The following is a 24,076-nucleotide window of genomic DNA, read 5'->3' as shown; positions in this document are numbered from 1 at the left end:
GCGGAGGGCAGTATAGAGCCACGCGGCATCTGACCTGCCAGAAATGCCGGCTGGGAAGAAGACGGACAAGCATCAGTAGCATGCTGTTTGTTGCTGTTTAGCAGCTAGCTAGAAGCTGGAGTCTGAGGAAGTCTCTTATTCACGTCAAAAGATGAGTCCTGTGTGCGATTGTTGCGGAGAACAATTAAATAAACTGAATCAGCAGGTTTCTGTGATGCGAAAAGAAATCAAGAACCTGAGGTATGCTAACATCATCATTATAAACTTATTAATCTAATTCTATCTATCTATCTATCTATCTATCTATCTATCTATCTATCTATCTATCTATCTATCTATCTATCTATCTATCTATCTATCTATCGTGTTCCAAGAGAACAAATTAATCAATTTATAAGGAATATATTGAATGTTAATCGTCTAAAATGCATTGACTGAAAGTCGCAAAATTTAGCCTCACAAATGTATATTATTAACATAAAGGTGAGATGTTACTTGTTACTTAAGTGTCCAAATACCATAAGTTGTGAAACAAGTTAGAAAAACAAGAAAATTTCGACGTTTAAGTCATTATTACTTATTTTTATGAACAGCAAAAAGTTTATGAAGGCTGATATTAGTGAATGAGTACTATTTTGTAATGTAATTTAAGTTGTAAGATATATCTGATTACAGATGGCCTTTTTATTCTGTAGAAAAGCCACTTTTAAATCTCTCTCTTCCAGACAGATGTTGGACTCTGCAGTGAGAGCTCATCGCAAACACATGCTGTCCATTCAGTGTGCTGTGTCTGAGACTGGCGTCTGTGAGCCTGTCAAAGCCCGGCCACCAGCACCACCTTCTCCCGCGTCACCACAGGCTGCTTTAGAGCAAGGTGAACTACTTTATTGATATTCATACAAATGCAGGGATTAAGGTAAAATTGAATTATATATTGGATATTTTGGGGTCAATTATTGAAACTAGAAGAAGCTAAAAACATAATTGTGGAATTTGTTACACTACAGGAAACATCCAGACAATCCCGATTGGTTACGTTAGTTCCTGTTTCTCACTGAAGAATGGAACACCCAGACAGCCCACCGTTTGTGGACCCTCGAGGGCAGAACTGCGTATTCAGCAGAGTGTCTTCAATAACCCTGAGCACGCTCTGGTGGGGCTGGAGCAGTACTCTCATGTCTGGTAGGTCACTTACAGGCAGCCACAGCTACCCTTTGCATGCATTTTACATGTCATGGTTTGGTACTGTGCTTCGCTGTTAGAATTAATCAAAAATCCTCTTTATCCATTGTGAGTAGATGAGCAGTTGCCTTTCTGCTTCATCAATTGTGCCTGTACGCATGCAATCAATGCACCTGAGAATAGAATTAACTAACAGTAGAACAGTGTTTCTATGGTTACTGTTGTTGTGCGGTGACAAGCTTTCACGGACTCTTTCAGTTTCCCATTGCGGATAAAAAAACAGATATAAGTGGGTCTTTTGGCCAGTTGAAAAGGGTCTTCAGACTTTGTGTATTTATGTTCACTTTAAAGGACTTGTTGTGTCTTTTTGGTCCCTGCAGGATTATCTTTCTCTTTCACAAAAATGGACATTTGGGTTACAAAGCTAAAGTGAAGCCCCCCAGACTGAATGGTCAAAGGGTGGGTGTGTACTCGACTCGCAGTCCACACCGGCCAAATGTTTTGGGTCTAACTCTGGCTAAACTGGAGAAAATTGAAGGTGAGTAGTGTGTTGTAAAAGTAGAAGTTATACTGTAATATTTTGTGTGTGTGTGAGAGAGAGAGAGCATTACAGTGTATTCAGATTACAACTGACTACAGAGATATTTTTATCCCACTTGTAATCAAACACTGTAAATGATAAGCTATCAGATGGTATCTCACTAGTTCATTACATTCCTCTGTTTTACTTCCAGGTGATACTGTACACTTGTCTGGCATTGACATGATTGCTGGCACCCCAGTCTTGGATATCAAACCCTACATCCCAGAGTACGACTCCCCCCACGCCCGCGTGATTGAGGACTTTGTGCCTTGTTGTCCAGAGGCACCAACTGGATCTCTGCATGAAACAACAGATACGCTGAACCTTGATAGAACAGATGCTCCATCAAACCCGACAGGTGAAAGAACTGATGAGAAACAATTCTTAATAGACATGTCTGAAGAGCAAATTCCAAACGCGCATTCAGTCTCACAGCCTGATGACCTTCTCCATATGCTGGAGGAAGTGAAGGCCTATGTGACGCAAAGTGACCTCTGCCAGCCAAACTCTGAGAATAAGTGTGGGGTTTTAGAGCCAAAGAAAACTGAGCCTCTAGATTTGTCAGCGGAGCAGCCCAGCTATGGCGAGGACGCCTACAGTACCATCGCTGCGTGGATCAGAGAGCCTCCTGTTGCCAGTCTGGAGGTGCGCTTCACCCCGCATGCTGACAAGCAGCTAGAAGAATTCCTTCCCACACATCTGTCAGGTTAGTCATTTTGAACAATGTGCTTTAGTTTGAAGTCATTTAGGGTTTCTATGATATAATGGGGATGTTTTCCTCCACAAGAGGGTGCTGTTGTGTTAGAGATTAATACGAAAGCAGCCATCAATGTAGACTCTTGGAACAATTCTGTGTCTCTCAGGATCCTTTGGAAGCGAGAGACCAAGGTTCAAGTTTCTGCGGAGTTCAGAGGAGGCTGCTGCTGCCATCAGGGGGGTGCTGTCAGCTGACCCCCGCTCAATATACAGGAGGACTCGCTGCAAAGACAGACTCTTCTTCTTCACCCTGGACACAGCAGACATAACCTGCTGGTTTGGACAAGGCTTTGCCGAGGTACTGCAGGTTCAACCGGTTGAGCGCCACATTGCTACTATGTGATGATCTTTGAAAGCCGGGGGGGGGGGGGGGGGGTTGGAGACTCTCACTTTATCTGTGTGACAAGAAGCAAAATATTCAGTTTACTCATAAATTTATATTGCATAATAAAAGTTGATCATTTTGAATTTAGTGTTATTCATGAAATCTATAGAATCTTAGATGGTTATGGTTTAATTTATTTCAATGATGTGGTTCAGTAAACATTTTTGAAAATGCCACCAAAAATGTGGGAAATATTGAGGTTATTGAACTGACCCACCATATCTTTTTGTGGGACACATCTTGCTTAATTCTACTTTATTCACATTAAAGGTATAGTTTTTCTGTTTGGATTGGACTCTGTTTCTTCTATTGGTGAATTCTGATATGATGTTAATGTATACATCCTGTGGGCTTTAATTGATTTGGAAGGAATAATTTGTCCCTTGTCCTTTGTGCCTTGTGAACAATAAAATGGATGTTAATGATTGATTGGACCTCTCTGTTTTCACTTTATCAATGTGCAAAACTAAGACATTTATAATTTATAAAGTCAAATGTTTTAATTGATATTTTCCAACACTGTCAAATATTATCAAATAGGCTGGTTCTTACTTAATTTTGCCGTAGTAATAATACAATTGCTCAGTGAAATTTTGGATTTTTTTTTTTGTTGAGAAAAACATGACGTGAGAGGGCGACACCAATATGAGACGACGTGAGAGCTGTTTACTTCCTGTAGAGGGCAGCAGAAGATGACACTCGGTACACCACATCCGCGTGCTAAACTACCAACGAAGAAGACAAACGGACCAATAGCAGCGGTGACGTTTGTGTTTTGAATGAGACGCGGTTGACGGCAACTGAACGGCAGATGAATTGATTTTATTCTTGGCAAAAATTTGATTAAGTTTGATTGACATTTGAAAGGTAATGTATTTTTTTACTTTATTTAATATTTGAATTAGCGAGTTTACACGATGTATGAGACCGTTGCTGTTAATTTGCTAGCTAACTAGATTTTTGTGTCGTGGCTAACATTTTTTAGCGACGGTAGTTTGGTTCAGCTCATTGTACGTGCGCTATTAAGACTAGTGTGTATATTTTTCAGTCAGCTGAAGCACTCGGTAACTAAGTGAAGTTATTTTGTTAAGATGTAATCCTTTAGCGTCAAACAGAAGCAGTTCCTGGTTTAATTTGGGGAAATTACGTCCTTGTTGTTTTAACAGGCGTTTCCCAGCACTCATGTCGTCCTCGAAGTCAAGCTCTTTTTGGGAAGGCTCGGTAAGACTAGTTACCCTGCATAATGCACAGGGTTGAATTTCGACCATGCAAGATCTTAATATCATTTCTGTTGTTGCCAGCCTTCTAGCAGATATGGTGATCGTACCCCTTTGAGAAGCCTGGAGAATGTCAATCAGCATCTGTCAACTCCAGCATTAAGGGCCAAGTCAAAATCACTGTGCAATACAGATGCTCTGAAAGCAACAAATGTGAGTTGATTGCAACACTTTGAAAGACTCATTCATTACACGTTTCTACTATGTTTTCTAATGATCAAGTCATTCTGATCAACAGGGAGATGCTTCTCTTTGTGACTCAGAACCACCCCCGCACACCCCCCCTTCATCCAACACGACTCAGTCCACCGCAACACCTTGTGGAGATGTAACATTTAAATCCTTCATTTGTGCTGGTGGTGAAGTCGAGATTTCAGAATCTTCACTGTGTGCTGAAGAAACAATTGTTTTGCCCATGGACCAAACTGTGACTAACACTTGCCAGACAGAGGATACAGTCATCTCTGACAGTATGATTATTCAGTCCTGCAGTAACCACATAGAGCATCCTTACTACATTCCTGAGATGGAAGATGTTTCTTCTGTTGACATCAGTGCAGCATATCTCAGTGTAAAACCAGATGTTTCACAATCCTCTGGAGATTTGGATGGTGAATGTGACACAGGGGATTACAAAGTCGTTCCGAATGACTGCAGCGGAGAAAACAACATCACCTGGAAATCTTTTGTCTGTGATGGAGGTGAGGTACAAGTTTCAGATGTCACCAAACTGCGAGATGAGACAATTCCTCTGCCCAAAGACGAGATCAGAGAGCTCGCTCAAGATGACAGTGCAAACTCAAGCAAAGATTTCGACTCTTGCCAGCTGGGTCGAGCAGAACACTTTGAGCATCCTTACTGTTGCAGTGAAAACGGTGCTGCCACTGTTGCCACCGTCTCCGTGACCACACATGGTTCTGAAATACCTAGAGAAGGACTGGGTGATGTAACCTACAAGCATTTTAACTGCACGGGGGGTGAGATAGAATTTTCAGATGGCATTAAAATAGCAGATGAGACCATCCTTTTACCTACTGACCGCAGTGAGTCATTCAGTCACGGTACAGATCCAAGTATGTTACCTTGTGGTCTCAATGTGCATCCCAGCAGCGATCATTTAGATCACCCATACAGCAATATGGATGAAAATGGTCCTCAAACCTCAACTTGCAACTTTCTTGCTGCCCAAGAATCACACAGCCTTGGTGGGCCTGATGATATGGTACCTAACGGAAATATGAGCAAGCAAGAGGTTGTTTCTTCTGGCACTTTCAACAGCGCTGAGGGTGAAGGTGAACCATCAGGTGACATCCAGTTGCCTGAAAAGATGCCTCCTCTGCCTAAAGAGCAAGTGCAGATCAGCCAACCCTTGGATAACAGCAGCATACCTACCTTTAACACACAGGATCACATTCAAGAGACCCATGAACAGCCCAACATCCATATGGAGGACGATGAAGCTGTGGTAGACACTCGCTCGCCAGCTGTTAGTGCATCTTCACTGACTGATTCATCTTTAAGAGCTCTGGATAATGAACCTGTTCATTTAGCAGTCCAAGAAACACCAGAAAAGCTCTCCATAGAGCCTGCTGAAAGTGTTTCTGTACTTCATAAAACAGAGTCTTACTGCAGCAATATGGCATCATTAAAGAGTCCTGCATTGGTGGCGGAGGAGCAGCAACCAGAACAGGATCCTCATGTGCATCCCAGCAGTGAACTCTGTCAGACCAATGAAGCAAAAGACAGCGCCCTTGGTTCATCAAATGGGCCTATTCCTCCTAACTCTGCAGAAAAGCTGCTTGTAGAAACGCTCCCTGATGTTTTGAAAGTACTGTCGGAATGTCCCTCAGTAGCATCAGCTTTACCATTTGGAATCCTCAGTCCTATGGTTAGGAGAGCCTCTCAGTCTGTATTCAAGGCCCACAAGGATCCTGCGGTGGCCCCGTTTTTAGCTGACGATTCTGCTCTCGAAGGTGAGCAGAGCTTCTTGGCTCCTGTGACCCGAGACCCTACCGGGTTATGGACAGAACACTTAGACAGCCCTATGTCTCGTCCTCTCTTCAATTCTACTGCTCTAGTTCACAAGCCCCAGCCAGGGCCAGTCACAGAGCCAGTGGAGGATTTGGACAAGAAGCCCTGTGCAGCACCAAAGTCAGAAGTAGAGAAGCCAGTTCTTGAAAACCCTTTGATTCCAGATGGTCCACTGCAGCAGCAGCTCCGGCAGATGGCTGAGTTTCTCATGTTGGCGTCAGGAAAGATGGGACTGGCTGCCTTTTCCTCTCCTGTCCCACCTCCTGTTGCCCCTGCAGTCGCATCAGTGAGAGCTCCTCCTGCAGAGTTCCACAGTGTCTGTGTGGGCACCACTCCAGTCAAAATGTTAGACCACAGCCTCAATACATCTGGACCCCCGGTGGCCGATGCCTGCACTCTTACCGACCCTCTCCTGTGGAAGTAAGTGTTAGCTCATGTTGGGATTAGGACACGAGTGAGGGTCCCTTTTGTTTGCTTCTCACTGTTTTGCCTCTTTCATTGTCATCTCAGTTTGCCTCCAGGCAGCTTGGAGTGTCTCCCAAGACAAGAGCTAGAGCTGAGGTTAACATCTAGCATGGTTATGGTGGAGGCCCTTGTGCAGCAGTTGGCTGTTGCTCGAACACATGGATGTCCTCCCCCCTGCCTGCCACCTTCAGACCTCAGGGAGAAAGTGGTGCAGACAGACCACACAGAACTCAGCCAGGTAATTCACAAGCAGATAGAGGACATTTCAGAATCAAATTTAGTCTCCGTACTACGTTCAGTTTCTGTTAAAGCTAGGACAATTTTTTTTTCATTTAGGCCACATTTTAATGGACTATTTCCTTTCCATTTCATGTAGACCACAATGCACAGAGACCTGTATTTGGCAGCATTGAACAGGATTGCTGAATTGGAGCAAGATGGAAGTTCCCTGCAGAATCTTGTCCAGTGTATGCAGGACATGCGGGTCACCATGGTGAGACAATAAGAAATGTACTGACATGTTCACATCTTTTATTAGTGAATGTTAAAGTGATACTTTTCAGTTGGTTTTTATTGTGTGTTTTCAGGTACTTACAAATAGGTGTCTTGTGCTCACAAAGATGATTTCCCCTCCTGCACTACTTTTTTGGGGACTCTAGAATGCAGAAAGTGCCAGCAACATATGTTTGGCTTGAAGCTGATGGTGACTGACAGCTAACAACATCAACAAAAGGCCCAAAAATGTCTTTACAAATTCTTAAACAAGTTAGCAGGCATGATACAAGTCTTTATCTGGCCACATGCTTAGTCGTCCCCAAACATCATGATTTTGAGCTAAAAACTAATAAATTATAACACATTATGTTCAGTGCTACAGTGAATGGAAAGGATTATAGTTTGGTTGAGAGGAAAACTGTCATCACAACGTATCGCAGGATAAGAAAAACAAACAAACAAAAAAAACAAGCCTCTATTTACAGTAACTATAAATAAAACTATAAAATATCTATAAAACCCTATAACTGCCATGTCATTTTTCACCCTTTTCTTGCAGCATCAATCATATTCCAGTTTTAATCTTCAGTATTTAATCATTTACATCATCATTTATTAGTAACAGTTAATTGTGTTTGTCATTGTTTGAATGTATTTTTTATCAACACAGAAACAGAAATGGCTTGGTAAACAACATGTTCAGAGAAGCCATAACTAAAAGTTAGATTTATGATGAATGATCACACTATCAAATGAGACATGTGAGCATGTGTGCGCATTTGTCCCAACAGACTTGTTTGTCCAGCGACACTGATGATGCATTCGCTAACATGAGGCAAATGGAAGACCTTGTCAGAGAAGATCATCAAAGTCTTGTTTCACATGTATGTAAATAATACTTTATCAATCACCAGTGAATTCCAGTACAGCATCATGTTTGTTAATTGTGTACTTGGCATGTATTCTCCCCCTGTCGTTTAGTATCATGAGATGAAGTCATTGTTTGAGAAGTCAACGGGGACACAGACACGCATGATGCAGAGGGTCAAAGACGCTCTTCAGCAAAGAAATGACATGAAGACACAGATGGAGGTGGCCTTCACAGCTAAGGAGGCTGTAAGCACAGTGATTAATCTATAACTGCCATGTGCCTCAGAGGTTCAATGGAGGATTTGTTTCTGGCTCCATGTTTATGTTTCAGTGAGAGGATCTGGGGAAATTGGAGAAACACAGAATGGGCTTGTAGAAGTGGATGACCTTCCTCCTTCAGAATCCTCTAAAGGGAGCATTAGTATATCAGCCAGAGCTGTAACATGCCGTTCCCTCTCACCATGTCACTTTTCCTATTTGTCATGAGAGGTGGAGAGAAGGAAAGTAGCGTTCGCTTCCCAGCAGAGTGCTCGAAGCAGAAGCTCTCGGAGCTGCTCCATCCGCCTCTCATGCAAAATACATGCGAGCATGGAGGCAGAGTTGTGTCGTAGGTTAGAAGACTAATGTTAGCAAATATTCATTGCTAGCAGTTAATGAATGATTTATCTAAATTGGAATATATTTTGAAATGAAAAGTACCATCACCAGTATTGATGTGTTTCACCTCAGTGCAGTAATATTTAGTTTATAGCTCCAAAACATGGTTTAGTGTGCAGTACTTCCCTCCTTAAAGCACAGATTAATGATATGGTCTTCTGAGGTCACCTGTGTTTTCCTTTGCATTTATTCCAAGAGCATTCATCACGATAAACTGTTTCCAGGCCTTCAGTGTGATGGATCAGCTGAGGACACACTGTGCCACAGAAATATCAGAGTTGCAGAAGGGTTTGGGGTCTCAGCAAGAACTCCTGGCTGCCCTAAACACAACTTTCCCAGAACAGGTACAAAGAACAAACAAACCCAAATAACACAACAGTCATCACCTCCATGGAGGTGTTTGTAATTTGTTTAATTTTTTCTATTAATGCAGGTTAAATTAAACAAGGCCTGCACTGAAATGCTGAACTCTGCTTCTGATCTTCTGTCGCAAACTTCAAAGGATCAGTCCAGTTTGATTACAGAAGTATGTTCATGTACTTTTTTTTGTATAAAAGAGACTCATTAAGAACTGCTAATAGGAGTGAGTTTGATGTTTTTTTTCCATGTTCATAAGGGAGGAGAGATGAAAGGTGAGTAACAACTATTAAGAGAAGGTATCAACTTGGATCTTAACGATTATAAGCATCAAACAGTTACTTCACATTCTTGTGCTGAAAGAGATAAGCTGGAATGACCAAAATCTGAACGCGAAGAACAGAACCAACAAAAGGTTTGGTACCTGGCTGTTACTGATGGCTACAAGCATCAACATGGTTTGATGGAGCAAAATCTTGGAAGTTTTGAAAAACTTGATCTTAAGTTTAGGATTAGGCTTGTAGCAATGTATTCCCTTAAAAAAAAAAGGCCTGATTGTCCAAATGATCTAGAAACCAACAATCTTCTAATATTTTAATATTTTTTAAAGTATTTGCTGTCTCCTGCCATAGGACCTGCCAGTTCTAAGTAATCATGATCAAATGTACAATGAAAAGTCCCACGCTTGAAGTTGTCCAATTGCAACTTGTTCTGCGAGTATTAATGTTTACTCTGCTGATGGGTTGAGTGGTCATCTTGTTCACAGCTGTGTTTGGTCAGGAGCCTGCTCTGCAGGACAACTCCCTTGCTTGTGAAGCTGAATGAAAAGGCAGCGGCTGCTCTGAGAGAGCGAGACGAGCATGTTATTGCAAGAGACCAAGCTCTTGAGGAGAGAGGACAGGTCAGATGTCTTCTCATTTCATTGGGACAGTAACTGCCATACATCTGCTCACACAGACATGAGTGATGTTTGTAAACCATGACGGTGACAAACTGTCATTAAACAGATGGAGGAAGACTTGAACCAAGCGAAAGTGACTCTTCAAACTGCCAGTGAAGAGATCGGTGATTTAAATCTGCAGGTGACAATTTTGACCTCAGGTAAAATCTTGATTTGCTTTTTGAAACAAGCAACTTTATCATCTTCTAAAATGACTTCAAGATTATTGGAGTGTAGAATTGCTGACTTTTCTCCCTTGGTATGTTTCAGAGATGGGCGTGCTGCGTCAGAAGCTCACAGTCAAAGAGGAAGAACGATCTCAGTTGGAGATGAAGGTGACTGAAATGTCTGCCACGGTGTCCTCCACACTGGCGTCCCACACCTTCCTGGAGCATGCCCTCGCTGCTGAGACTGAAAAGTATGATTTCCACAACGAAACTGTTGTCTTGAAAACGAATGGAAAATTCTTTAGGATTTAATGGCAAATAAGTGCACTCGAATACAGCAAGAAGCTTAAAGATGATGTCGTTTCAGGTTGCTATTGTCACAGAAGGACTTCAGCCAAGTCAAGGACCAGGCAGACGAGTAAGTGGTGACAAATCTGTCTTCACATTAAGAAAATTTATCAGGTTGCATTGGGCAAATTAGTAGCACAGACAAAATGAGCAAAGAAAATTTGTCAGATAAATTATGTTCATTGTCAGCATATATTGTACAATAAACTGTATATGAAGAAGTTAGCATTCATAAAAGAGCATGTGACCTCTTCATCTTGTTTACTTGTGTGTGTGTGTCCAGGTTGGAGTCACGTCTTGGCCAGTCGGAGCAGCGGGTGCGTGCGTTGAGTCAGGCTCTGGCCGGGAATGAGGAGCTGCTCAGCCAGCTGCAGGAATTCTCCCGATCACAGAGCGTGCAGATCCAGCAGCTTCAGGATGTTTGTGCACAACTGAACGGTGTGCGGGAAATGAATGAGGTTAGCTTGTGTGTGTTTTGGATGATACAGGAATGTTAAGGTCCTCTAGGAAGATGTGTGACCCTGTGTTATGTTCAACTGAGGAGCCCTAACGAAAATGTTATCATAGTTTGGAATAATATTAATCTATCTACTCTTAAGTGCAATTTGCAGGGGAAAAGCTAAGAGATTTCTTAAGAATTTAAAAATATAGATATAGATAGATACTTTATTGATTCAGGAGGGAGATTCAGAGGCAGCACTAATAAAACACAGCACACATTCCACAAATACTGTGGCAATTCTTAAACTAAATAATAATAAATAAATCTATAAACATATGTGATGTACTTTGGACATAAATCATTGTTGAATGATTCCTTGTTCTAACGTCATGGAGGCGTTGTATTCTTCTCAAACTTTCCTTTTGGATTGGTGTGTTCAGTATTCAGAAGATAGCAGCATGACTGAACCCTCACAAATTATGAGTACAGACTTGGGCTGCGGAAAACCTACAAACTTTAGCAGCCGGTTTCAAGATGGTCATGCTAGAAATGAATGAGCCAACACGAAGGGATAGTGAGTAGGATGTGACTTCTGTTTTGTCTTGTTTTGTTTTTTTTGAGTAAAATTTTGATTTGATTTCCTGTGGTATGTGCATCAGTTCTTACAGATAGAAAACGAGTTGGCCAGGGAGCAGATGGCTGAAAGTGAGAGCATGCTGAGGGCCAACCTGCAGAGTCTCCGGGAGAGGAACATTCAGTGTGAGGACCTAAAAGGGGAACTTGGTCAACTTCAGTAAGTTCTCTCTCACACTTACTTTGAGTTGTAATGTTTCCATTTATCTAACTTCATCATCTCAATTTTACTAATGCATTTTCTTTATATCAGCAAAGCTTTGCTTCAGCTTTGGTAAGCTATACATAGAAGTGCAAGAATTCGATAAAAAAGACACAAATATCTCTGCTGGGACTTTGTATATGATCCAGTTTGCTAATTGAGAATGAAATCCGTGTTTTGAGCAGCCTTAATTCTGCATTGAGTTACAGTTAAACACATTTTGTGCTAATCTCAAGAAAAGCGTTTCCTATAATATGCAGTATTTAGTCTGTATGCTAATTTACATCCGTTAATGTGTGTTTGCAGCTCTGAGAACAGAAGTTTGCAGGAACAACTGGATGCCACAAGGGTCCGAGCCAGTGCAACCCAGCAGGAGCTTGAAGACAAGATTGCTCAGGCAGTCACGGAAATTACGCTGCTGCATCACACACTTCGAGGAGTGACCAACGAGCTCCATGCAGCTCTCAAAGAGGAGGTAACTTACTGGAACTGTAGAATACTACCCACTAAACCAGACAGTTCCAGATACCAATTGAGCTGTATTCAGAACTAAAAGTCAGTGGTTCTGGTGTCAACTGACAATAATTTATGAGTTGTTTGTGCTCTGTCATCAGCTGACCTATTCACTAAAGTTACTGAACCGTTGAAAAGAACTAACCCATGGCAGGGAGTGTATTTTCTTTTTAATATCCAGAACTATCGTACAAGAACTAGATTTCCAAAGAGCTGGACATAACTTTCAAGTCTGAAAAATGAAGCCAATATGGAAATGACTTCAAGGAACATTATGTAGGCACGAGCCACATCTAGTGGTGTAGCTAAAGATCAACACTGTTTGAGGCTGTGTTTGTCCAAATATGGCTTCAGAAACTTCTCACAACTCTAAATCTTTAGTATCCGCAGGCAGTTATTTAGAGGAAGAATTTGAAAAAAGACCCCAACCTTTTATCACCACAGGTGAATTGCTTCGTCACGTCCAGACATCATAAAGAAACCAGTGGGATGAGTCAGGAGCTCCACAGTAATGGAGCGGACAAAATGTTCATTTTGTAAATTATAGATTCATTTAGAATTAAAGGTGATTGTCATAAGTTTCTTGTTCCTCTGGAAGAGTTTATGTGATGGAAAAAGCCTTAAAAGAAATACAGTTCAATCACATATCCGTCCCTTCTCCTCACCTCACAAAATCCTATCGGTAGAATGTGTTCCGAGTTGTGGTTAATAGTCCTTGAGATGAATTTTTCCACTCGTGTTGCGATTGTAACTCAGTGATAATGAGAGCTGCATAAATGCACTTTACCTGCGGTGTCAACCCTCATCACCCTTTAGAACACTAATGAAATCATTCTATGGCAGAATTTAAAAGGAGCTACAAGTAAGACCACAGCACTTTCACCTATTTTTCCTTGACGACAGGTTTCCTTTTTTCCCCCTCAGGAACCAGACCTAAAGAAGGATACAGGCTCTCAGCCAATTCACACCACTGAGCGTCGTCACCCCTCCAGTTCCTTCGTAGACAGCGTCATGGTTGCATTAACTGCTGAGAAGCAGGATGAGGTGCAGTCAGAGACCCCTGCTCAACCAGGTACGTAGCAAAGTAAAACGCTTTCAAACATCTGTTTACTAAACCACCTCCAAAAACGGAGTCCTGAGCAGTTATGAGGTGCGCTGTGCTGGAGCGGATGACCAAATAAAGAAGTCATCTCATCACAGATATCAAAACAAGCTAACCGCTCATATTCCACACTTGGTGTAGCCTACAATGTATGTTACAATGTAGCTCAAGGAAAAAGATATACTTCTTCCTTAGCATGAGCTGGAAGCTGAAACTCTGAATTAGAGTTTCCTCTAAGTTTTTTTGGGCCGCTGCTCAGTCGTGCTACAGTGTCTCATTATTCCTGGTTGAAGAGCTCAGATATCAGCACGAGGTCAGAGTAGAACCAGCTACTTAACCTCACAGTGACCATCACCCTCGAGGTGTAAGTGGTGTTACGAGCCATGACTGCACAGTGAGGTGAGTGACAGCTGTTTGATTCATGTAGTCATCGTTTATACTTGAACACATACGTTCTCTCTGTCCTGGTAACATTTGCCTCTAAATTTACAGCTGTTTAATTTTGAGTCAACATATTAACATGTAGCCCATGAATTCATGCGTGGCTGTCATATTAGGGCTGCAAATGTAATTACAAACTTAACCTGATGATGATTTTGGACGGTAAAAACATCAAAGTCTTGGCTCGTTGTCTCTTTAGACATGTCCAAGTCCCACAGTGAAGGGTTGTTCAGTGAGACCAGCGCCTTCACACGCATTGCAGCCATCGCCCCCAAACAGAATCAGACTACACAGGAGTTTGAGGTGGAGGACGACCAAAGCAGCATATCAGACCTGCTAGCAGACCTCGACGGCACCGTCACAGAGCTCATCAGCTCTATGAAGCTGACGCAGCAGCGGAAGGAGGCTCAGCTGGAGGAGCTGCGTAACAGTGTGTAAGAGCTGGAAGGAAGGGGGATGGGGAAATACACCTTTTCTTATGAGATGGGTTGTTCTTTACATCTCTACTACGAACTACTAGTTATTTTCTGTCATTGATTACCTTCCACTCCAAGTTAACAGTCAAGTCACGACATGTTGAAAAAGACAAAAGACACCGTATGTTCAGATTTGTTTTTCTGGCAATCTGAAGTAAGAGGAAAAGCAGAAAGCCTCAATGGAGCGGCTTGAAACCTGTAAATATTTGACCTTTTTTTTAATCTTATGAAGTGATTGAACTTCGTCTCAGCGACAGCTGCCTACTCATCAGTGCTGACAGAGAATGAATCAATAATCAGAGCTAGATCAACTGCTGTTACAAAGTAAAAGTTTCTAACAGCTACTTACGCCCGGCGTTTGACATCTGACCCTTTAATTTACTTGAAATCTTCTCATTTTAAAAACACAATAGTGTCAGCAAAGAGCCTTCAGTTTGGTATCAATAGTGATAGTCATAATTCTAGAGAATGATTTCTGGATCTTTTTGCTTTTGAGGTTTTAGTGGTTTAGTTGAATTTTTCTTTCCAGTTAGTAAAAGGTCTCATCTAGAAAAACTGCATTGTTGATGCTCGATTCCTCTTCAACATGTAATTCATGATTCCAGCGGTGGCCTTGAGGTGGAGCAACAGGCTGCAACCTGGAAACATGAGGCACAAGTGCTGGAGTTAAAGAACCAAGTGGAGAGTCTCAAGATCCTGGCTGAGAGAGGCAATCAGGCACTGCAGCAGAAAGCTCAGGTCAGAACGGTGGAATTTTAAAGTGGCAGGCTGGATTTCTCTGTTAAAATGTTGTTTATTGCTTAGAAACAAATAGTTTTTCTTCTCACAGGATGAGAAAATGATAAAACAGTTGATGGCAGAGCTGATTGAGGCCCAGGAGCTTGTATCCAAACACAAGACAGAGTATAATGTAAGGCTCAACATCTGAACGACTCTTTTCTAAAACAATGTATCAGAAATACTTGATGGAACTATTAACGCACACGTTGTGTTATTTTGTGTAGGACCTGCGGAGGGAGGCTGAGCTTCGTCGCTCACTCCAGCAGTCGCTGGTAGAGACAGAATTCATGCGAGCGGAGCTGAAGAAAGCTGGCGGCCAGTCGGCCAACTTCATGGAGGAGAAGATCCAGTTATTGAAAGAGGTGTGTTTACGGAGAGGGGAATTTTATGCTTTTATTCATAAAATCAAATTGAACTTTAAGTTTTCAGTTTCTTCCTCAGCTCAGGTTCTCTAACTGACAGCTCTTTGACTTGATCCTTAGGTGGAGCGACTGAAGGCGAGCCTGCAGGAGGCGCAGCAGGCCAGATCTAAACTCCTTGAAAGAGCAAAAAAACACGTAAGTACAGGGTTAGCCTACATTCCCAGCAACTTTTTTATGTCCTCTCTAAATTGTAGCGGTAAAGGATGTCAGATCCATTTCGTATGTGTAAGAGCCACTTTGTTCACTATGCTGTAACACCCCAACAGCAAGTCATTTACCAGACCAACCAGCAGAAGAGTGAGAATGAGCTTCACATGTTAAACAACATGATAAATAAAATCCGAGAGGTGAGCGCTGCTTGATATTGTTTGCCCTGCCGTCAAGAGTTCACATGAAGTAAATATTTAACTTGATTAATATATTTATATATTTCCCCCCCCCCCCATGTAGATATTGCTGTCCTTGCCGGAGGATGTACAGAATTGTGAACAAATCCAACAGCTTGTTAAGTATATCGGTTGACATGTTGAGGTCACCTGTTTTAATTGTATTTATGTGCGTGTTCTCCTTCAGTTTGTCCTGTGTTCTTATCTTTAGTATTATTAAAGTACATTTTTAAAATCTGATGATGTCTTGGTTTCTTTTTACAATTTGCTTTCATGTAATGCCTTTTTTTTCCTGTACGAAGTTAATATTTACAGCAGCACACCTGAGCTCCCATTGCTTTAAATGCAACATACTGTTTGCTGAGTACACGGATATTTTTTTGTGCTTAAAGTTAGATAGGAAGAAACAAGATATTCTGCCATTTTTAGAAGTTATAATTAAATGTGTTTATATTGTAGACCAGGCAAATAGAATCGTAATAATTGTATATTTTTCTATATTGGCACATTGATTGTAAGTCATCTGTTCAGGTTATTCAACCAGTTAGCTCGACAGTTGGCCATGTGACGAACAATACACTTATTTTGGGACGTGAGTATATTATGCCTGCTCATCATAAATTATGGTAAAACAAAAATAACGACAACTTCCAGTTTTTGTGGTACCGTTCAATAATCCTCAGTGAAAATTGCAACAGGTGCCGCGAAGCTGGAACAAGCTACACGCTGAAGTTTGAACAAGATTGCCAACGTAGGTCTTTATTTTGTATCAACGGTTATATTTGTTTTATCAGGTCATTAAATCACAGAGCATTTTAGAGCTTTAATGCTTATTACTCTTATCCTGATCTAATCCACATAGATTTTAAGATTCCACAGCACTCAAGAAAATCTAGGACCTTTTTTTTGTTTTTAGAAGAATCCTGCAGTGAATCATCAAATCACAAAGCTTTCACTAAAGCTTTTTCCTCTTCAAGTGTTCCACCACAATGAAGCTTGTCCTCACGAGTCTCATCTCGTCAGACTTCACGTGGAGGAGGCTCTAGGTTTGTTTTTTCGTGATTAAAGGCTACTTGACTTTATAGGCTAAAATGAGTACAGTTAGATTCATTTTTGCTGTAGATGAACTGAGTTTGAGTGCTGCATCAGTGTCTCGCTGCGGCTCCAGACAACACTTCAAACCAGCTGAGCTGAAACCATACAGAAATCAAGGCGAATACAAATGCGAAAGCAATGACAGGTTGTTGTATTCCCTACTGCAGATGCATGTTAGTGCAAACTGTAAACCAAGTTCCCCTTGGAGACGATAAAAGTAATTTGAGGGTGATATTTTTGCTCTGCTCTTGTAATACCAAATAATTTATGCTTGCAAGGGGGAAAAAAAAAGGGCAATGTGATTTTTTTTTATTTACAAAATGGCAACTTAATAAGCATTTTTATCTTGCAACCAAACACATGCAACATACTAAAGCCAATGTTCTTCATACAAGCCCACTTATTGCAAAGCCTACGACCATGAAGCCCAATAAGTTACACAAACACGTCACAATCTGACACTTAAACTCACCAGTAAATATTTAACTTGCACATTCAATTCAAGACCAAATAAAGTTTGCAACCACACACATTAGAAAAGAAATTACACAAGCTGGGGAGAGACCCTTTGATTATTTTTTTTTAAGTGTGTATCTAGTGGTAAAATAAATGGCACGTAGGGTTAATATGGGAAAGAAGTTGTGTTACGAGAGGTGTTTTTAAAATGTCATTCAGTTTTTTTCCTCAGTAGGTGTCAAATGTGCACAGAGGACATATCCAGCCCACTTAGTGCCATCGGTGGTCTCTTATGATGCAGTAACATGATGCTCAAATGCAGCTCCCTCTACCTTCTCAGATGGCAGACACAAACCTGTCCATATTCCCGGGGTATGTTGGGTGTCTCAGGTAACCCCCAGTGTTGGTGATCGGACCTACAGCACTGTTGTACTGGGAGAAAGAGCCCAGATGCACTGGGGAGACTCTGCCGTAGTGGTCCATCGTCTCCTGTTGACCCGATGAATGGAGACGACCGGTTGCCCCGTACCCCTGGCTGTGGCCTTGTCCATATGAGCCCTGAGGGGCATGGTGGTGTGGGTGACTGTTTGGCCCCGAGTAGGTGAACCCTGGGTGTGCGGTAGAACGGGACGGCACGGTACCGCCGCACGGTTGATTTTGGAAACCAGCTGGTCCAAGGTTGCAGGGACCAGTTCCATTTGGAAGCCCCTCTGGACTGAAGCTCCGGCTGGGTGGCTGCACCACCTCCGACCCTTGACCTCCCAGCATACTGGCTGGAGTATGGTGTCCAATGAGGTTATTGATGCTGAACATGCGGGTCTGAGCAGGCCCAAATCCAGGAGGAGATGGGGTGGGGTAGTAGGCAGAAGAGAACTGCTGCCCGTAGGATGGACTGACAGTCATGTTGTTGTAGACTGAGTTGGTGTAAGCTGCTGATCTAGCAATCTGGACCGGAGAGAAAGCTGGTGTCTCATGCACATATGAAGCATAGGTGCTTAAGTCACATCGCTTAAACCTCTTCCTGCGCCTCAAGAAACTGCCACTCTCAAACATGTCCTCAGCGTTAGGGTCCAAGGCCCAGTAGTTGCCCTTCCCCGGGCGCCCCGGCTCTCGAGGGATCTTGATAAAACAATCATTTAGAGTCAAGTTATGTCGGATGGAGTTCTGCCATTTCTTTGAATTGTCCCTGTAGAAGGGGAAGCGCTCTGTAATGAACTTGTAGATCCCCCCCAGTGTCAGCTTGCGGTCGGGGGAGTTGGCTATGGCCATGGATATGAGTGCGATGTAGCTGTAGGGGGGCTTCCCTCGCTGGAGGGGTCTCTTCCTCCGCCGACCTCTCGGCTGCTCGTCTATCTGCGGGGAAGGATTGGCGGCAGCCATGGATGTGTCCACTGCAGAGTCTTTCTCCACTTTGACCACCGGCATTGTTATGAACGGTTCAAAAACGCCTCCAAAAAGACAAATTGTAAAGTCAACTTACTTCAGTTGCTGCGCTGTATTAGTACTTCCACTGATGGAGGAAAGCGTATCGGATCAAAACACTAGAAGACTCCAACACATGGTCCTGCTAGAAACACAACAACAGAGTCCAAATCCAGCAGGTCTTCAAAAAAGTGGAAAAATATTATTTTACAATCAACGCTGTCCTAAATCAGGCATGTTGTGAGATTAAGTTGTTGGACTGACACGCATGGTGTCTAAGGTGTGTGTGAGAATGAGTCACTCAGCTTTACCTGAAGATTACCTCCACAGAGCACCTGAGGAGCCACACCTCCCTAAGCATCACATGCTCTTGACATACCTCTGCGGTATAAGGGTCTATTGTTCACTTCGCTGCTACAAAGTCTGCATACTTTGTGGTGGAAATTTCTATTTCAAGTGTTCTGTTGTGTTTTAAATGTAGATGTGCCCGATAGCGTCTGTTGACAATATTTTATTTAAAGCAGTTGTATAATCCGCTCATGAATTTCTAGGTTGCACTTTTGAGTATTTACTTGCGACGATAGCTTTGCTGAACAGAACTGTCAAAACATATTACTATTCAAATTCACCTCTGAAGTCAACCTCAGTTTATTTTTAAAATCCCCAAATGGTCCATGTTGTTTTGGCATTCAGCACTAAAAGGCCTCTTTAGTGGTAACTTAACCTCTGTGTTGTTTTTCTACACTTCTTCCTTGTTTGTTTTGTGCCAGTGGTTGGACCAGCCAGCTGTGTGAAGAAATGTAAATGTTTTCAGACAAAGGCCATCCTGTGATTTTAGTATGCAAAATATAAGCTGCCATCGTAATCCCTGGACGCAACCTGAGAGACAGGAATTACCAATTCTCGCCTAGGAAATTCTTCATTGATGAAGTTTGTGTTGTGAGTGTATTCAAGGAACTGGTAGTTGCAAATGTGGAGAAAGTAAACTGTCGTCCTGGATTCTGATCTGCGACGGCAGCTCAGTTCTTAAAGCGACTTCGACCTGCTGTTACACTACACTGAAGTCAACAATGCGGAGTCCGAGCAACTCTACTGGTATGAGGTCTGGGGGATCCAGTGGGATGGGGTTCACCACCTTAATCTCTTAAACAAACAGAGAGGAAAACACGGCTGCACACTTCCCACCACTCAACACCAGGCTGGGTTAACTCTGTGGGTATGTGTCAGAGCGAGCGAGAGCGTGGTGTGTGTGTGTGTGTGTGTGTGTGTGTGTGTGTGTGTGTGTGTGTGTGTGTGTGTGTGTGTGTGTGTTTGAGAGAGAGGCTTGCTTGCACAACAACCTGATGAAAGGTTTACCCCAGTGGGGAGGGCTGACGATATGACTCCCTCAGGCTGGACCTGGAATCGCCCTGTTACATGATGGGTGTCAGCAGCTCGAGGTCCACACACCTGTGAGCTTTCTATCTGCAGCACCTCTGAAAGGCTTCGTGGTCTGTCCTCCTATTTGAGGTTTGGCCCAGAATGATAAAGGAGAATATTTATCTATCAGTGACGTATCAAAACACGAGAAGATTCCAACACATGGACCAGGTTTCATATCGGCGCCAGACCAGACCCAGCAAATCTCGGTTGAATAGTACACACTTGGTAGCAGTGGCAAGGACACTGTCAACGAGTACAATGTGCGTACGCTGATATGCCGGAGGTTGTAAACACAGGCTGTATCATCGTAGCGGCCTGCGTGATTCTGCCGTCATGGTCCACAGCACATGTTCTTTATTTTGAAAATATTCAAGCGGAACCGTGGCGAAAACATTTGGCAAAAATAATAAATGAAGGAACTTGTTTGACTTGCTTTGCAAAAGTGCTGCCCAAATATAAAAAACTGTTATAGGCACATATTTAAAAGTCTAAAGACCAAGCTTCTTTAACTTCTTGTAGATCGTGAAATAGTATTTGTACAATTCATATAAACGTCAGAATTCTGAGATTAAAGTGAGAAGTCTGACTTTTTTCTCAGAATTTATTTATTTTTCTTTAGTGGCCCTAATACTCTTCCGTACATTTCAGCTGTATGAAGGATAAACAATCTTTTGAAAGGATTTAACTTTGCTGCAAAAATGTATTAAACACTAAATCAAAGACAAAACAAGCACAAAGTTTCTATCGACAAAGATTTGTCCAAGTAGGAAAAAGTGACTGCATTCAGAGCCTGAACCTGAGGGGTTCAGCTTTGAATGATGGTGGGTAGGTTCCTGGGTTCCATTTAATGACAGTTTAAACAAGCAGAATAATGATTTGAAGTACTGTCCTCACTAACATGACTGTAATAATATGTGTACGATTGTGCGGTTGCTTGGCTTCGACTCTGAAAAAAATATGTTGGACGTGTAATGTCATATTCAGCGGACCTCACCCTTCGCCTAAGACAGCTTTTTTATGCTTTATGACACTGAACAATCAGTGGTGAGTAAATTCTCAGGTACCAGTTGTTGCTGCAGCTCATGCTCATAGCTGCCATAGTTTGCTTATGCATCATGATCTGGCATTTGTTCAACATTTACTGTTAATATTTGTTCGTGAGCTTTTTATCTCCGGGTTGGTGCCGGTGAATTTTACCCCGCTGAAAGGTTGACTCCATGTCAACATTTGTGATCAAGATTTTTTTCTTTAATGCGTTCAGACGATGGACTTAAATTACTCACAGTTCGGCGTGAAGAGGATGCCAGCGTAGGACTCGGACAGGGAGTTCTCATTGGAAAAGAACTCGAGTAGTACCAATCAATGCACGTCTTTAAAAGTATTCTCCATGATTAATTGTGGGTTATTTTTTATTTTCACCTAAAGCTACGATGACCATGACTTTTATACAAACAATGTAAGAAACTGCAAACCAAATTTTTCCCCTCGTAGGCAATTTTGCCTCATAAAACTGCCCTCAGTCAGTTGTGCAACTGAACTCTGGGATGAAACCAAATGTACCCATGTAGATCCAAAAGTAGACAAGTGTAATGATTTCACACTTAGTGGGATATCCAGACTTTTTCTCTTAGCGAGCCAGTTCTCAAACTCAATTGTGGGCCGCTGCCTCCAAGCCATGACACGTTGTTAGAAGGCCTTTGGTCAGCGCACCGTTGTCTCTGGTGTTTCGTTTTCTTCTTAGTTAACTTGTGGCAGCTGACATCCTGCATAACGTTGCTGCTCTGCCGCCCGATCCAATTATGAAAAACTAATAATTAAAATAATCCTTATTAATAACGAGCATCTTTACCTCATAAGAAATCAACATAAATACTAATTTACATTATTTATTTTAGAAATTTCAGATTTTACATTTGTCAGTTTTAGTTATTTATTCATTCATTTTTACATAGAGCAGACCAAAGTTGCCCCCAGCCCCTTGATAAAGACAAGCATTTTTATTTTGAAGACCAACACAGTGGTGGAAGTAGAACTAATTCAGATGTAAATAAACACGCAGGCCTGTTAAACTACTGCTGCTCCGTGTGGGCTGAATGTGCCTCACGAAGCCCACAAGTCTATGACGGCAGGTTTTAAGCTTCAACAAGTGTAGAGAAACCGACCCACTTCACGGTGGGGGGTGCAGCGATTTATCATTTTCGGTGTGAACTATTGTAACATCGATGGTTGTCATGGTGATCTGAGGTATTGAATAAATGCCACTGGACAGAATCTCAGCTGTGTGGGTGTGTTTTCATCTCTCATTAACCCTGATCTTCAAATGAAACACATTACTTTTCCTGCCATTAGGAAAAAATGGTTACAAGTTTAATTTATTGTAAAGTATTTGTCTATATATAGCCTATATAGCTTTTTTTTATCCCTTATATACTGTGGTACCACAAAAGAGCAACTTTACACCCACTGCCAGATTTGACTCCTAGAGATAAATAATGATTTTTACTTTAACTGTTACTTTGTCTGTCGATACTTGTACATCGTATTGCTCGTGTATTCATTATCTTCCATTCTCGTATGTGACGTGGCCAGCTGCTCCCAGGTCTGCTGGTGATCTGCTGCTCTTGTTCAAAGCAGCGGCAGGATTACAGTCAAATAATCAAAACAGCTAATATTTACAAGTGTGTCTGTTGCATTAGTAGACGTATTTGCAATTGTCTGTTAATACTGCTAAGTTAATCGTCGATGTAGATACAGTATATCCTGCTTCATAGCCACGGTGGTGCCTGCTGCCTGCTTTAATGTAAATATTCAAATGAAAGCTCTGTTCTTAAAGCTCGCTCTGCTAACTCATGTCACCTGATGACAAGTCACAAAGATGCAAACCAAATAACGCAGATGAAAAGGAGAGCTGGCGGCACGGTGGTGCAGTGGTTAGCACTGTGGCCTCACAGCAAGAAGGTTCCAGGTTCGTGTCCTGGCTCCAGCACAGGATCTTTCTGTGTGGAGTCTCCATGTTCTCCCTGTTCCTGCGTGGGTTCTCTCTGGTACTCCAGCTTCCTCCCACAGTCCAAAGACATCAAGAGGGGACAAGGCTGATTGATACTCTAAATTGACTGTAGGTGTGACTGTGAATGGTTGTTTGTCTCTATGTGTTGGCCCTGTGATGGACTGGAGACCTGTCCAGGGTGAACCCCGCCTCTCTCCCGAAAGCTGCTGGGATAGGCTCCAGCCCTCCCATGACCCTTAACAGGAATAAGCGGAAGAAAATGGATGGATGGAAAAGGAGAACTAGATGAATTTCATGAGATGTAATGTGTCAGTGGTCTTCAGGTCAACACATCCTTATTTATTTATTTTAATCAGCAAATTATTGATGAAACATCACAGCATTTTTTCCCCTAATGAGTCTAATATGAGACGCATCCTGAGCGATCAGGATCGGATCCGTCCCTGTGAGACTGGATAGATGTGGATGGGGTGGATTACAACTGATTCTGTCGTGGGATATTTGTTCAAGGTGTGTTCCTCACATGACTCCGATTTGAAGCTTAATTTGTGAAATCTTCCTGTGATATAGTAGGCTCCAGCCCCCCCGCGACCCTTGATAGGAATAAGCTCAAGACAATGGATGGATGGCATTGTGATATAGCAGATAAGAAGCGTGGAAGGTAATAGTGGCAGGGCAGCATGACGTTTGCAGATTAGCAGGATTATGCAAAAAGAAATATGAGGCTGAATTTCACCAAACTGGCAAAGGGGTACAACATGGAC

At 42.2% G+C, this 24,076-nt stretch overlaps 3 protein-coding genes across 6 annotated transcripts; 2 read left to right on the top strand and 1 right to left on the bottom strand.

The window, feature by feature from the left end:
• The first annotated feature begins 11 nt into the window (after positions 1-11).
• trmo (tRNA methyltransferase O) lies at positions 12-2,884 on the top strand. Of its 3 annotated transcripts, XM_086211703.1 has the most exons (7): positions 12-240; positions 726-874; positions 1,008-1,182; positions 1,563-1,720; positions 1,917-2,123; positions 2,298-2,471; positions 2,629-2,884. In XM_086211703.1, the coding sequence occupies exons 1-7, from the start codon at positions 152-154 to the stop codon at positions 2,862-2,864; spliced, it is 1,188 nt and encodes a 395-aa protein (XP_086067829.1). In that variant the 5' UTR covers positions 12-151; the 3' UTR covers positions 2,865-2,884. The 3 variants fall into 3 exon arrangements, with proteins under 3 accessions (XP_086067829.1, XP_086067827.1, XP_086067828.1); XM_086211701.1 differs by having other exon boundaries at positions 1,917-2,471; XM_086211702.1 differs by having other exon boundaries at positions 17-240; positions 730-874; positions 1,917-2,471.
• Positions 2,885-3,635: 751 nt separating this feature from the next.
• On the top strand, positions 3,636-16,160 carry spag5 (sperm associated antigen 5). Of its 2 annotated transcripts, XM_086211699.1 has the most exons (25): positions 3,636-3,773; positions 4,073-4,127; positions 4,208-4,336; positions 4,422-6,634; positions 6,725-6,917; positions 7,056-7,172; positions 7,966-8,058; positions 8,156-8,290; positions 8,926-9,045; positions 9,135-9,227; positions 9,825-9,959; positions 10,066-10,159; positions 10,269-10,416; positions 10,533-10,583; positions 10,797-10,971; positions 11,615-11,748; positions 12,097-12,265; positions 13,228-13,375; positions 14,046-14,280; positions 14,928-15,060; positions 15,152-15,232; positions 15,327-15,464; positions 15,585-15,659; positions 15,791-15,871; positions 15,975-16,160. In XM_086211699.1, the coding sequence occupies exons 2-25, from the start codon at positions 4,089-4,091 to the stop codon at positions 16,044-16,046; spliced, it is 5,001 nt and encodes a 1,666-aa protein (XP_086067825.1). In that variant the 5' UTR covers positions 3,636-3,773; positions 4,073-4,088; the 3' UTR covers positions 16,047-16,160. The 2 variants fall into 2 exon arrangements, with proteins under 2 accessions (XP_086067825.1, XP_086067826.1); XM_086211700.1 differs by lacking the exon at positions 9,135-9,227.
• On the bottom strand, positions 15,181-19,159 carry foxe1 (forkhead box E1). Its single transcript, XM_086211704.1, has one exon. It carries the CDS (start codon positions 18,884-18,886, stop codon positions 17,798-17,800), a length of 1,089 nt encoding a protein of 362 aa, XP_086067830.1. The 5' UTR covers positions 18,887-19,159; the 3' UTR covers positions 15,181-17,797.
• Positions 19,160-24,076: the final 4,917 nt, after the last annotated feature.

Source organism: Aulostomus chinensis, chromosome 8, assembly GCF_037954235.1.
Source record: "Aulostomus chinensis isolate RoL2024-O1b breed Wild chromosome 8, RoL_Achi_v1.0, whole genome shotgun sequence".
In the NCBI taxonomy this organism is placed as follows: domain Eukaryota; kingdom Metazoa; phylum Chordata; class Actinopteri; order Syngnathiformes; family Aulostomidae; genus Aulostomus; species Aulostomus chinensis.
The sequence above is the reverse complement of the archived record's forward strand: the minus strand, read 5'-3'. Positions and strand labels throughout refer to the sequence as shown.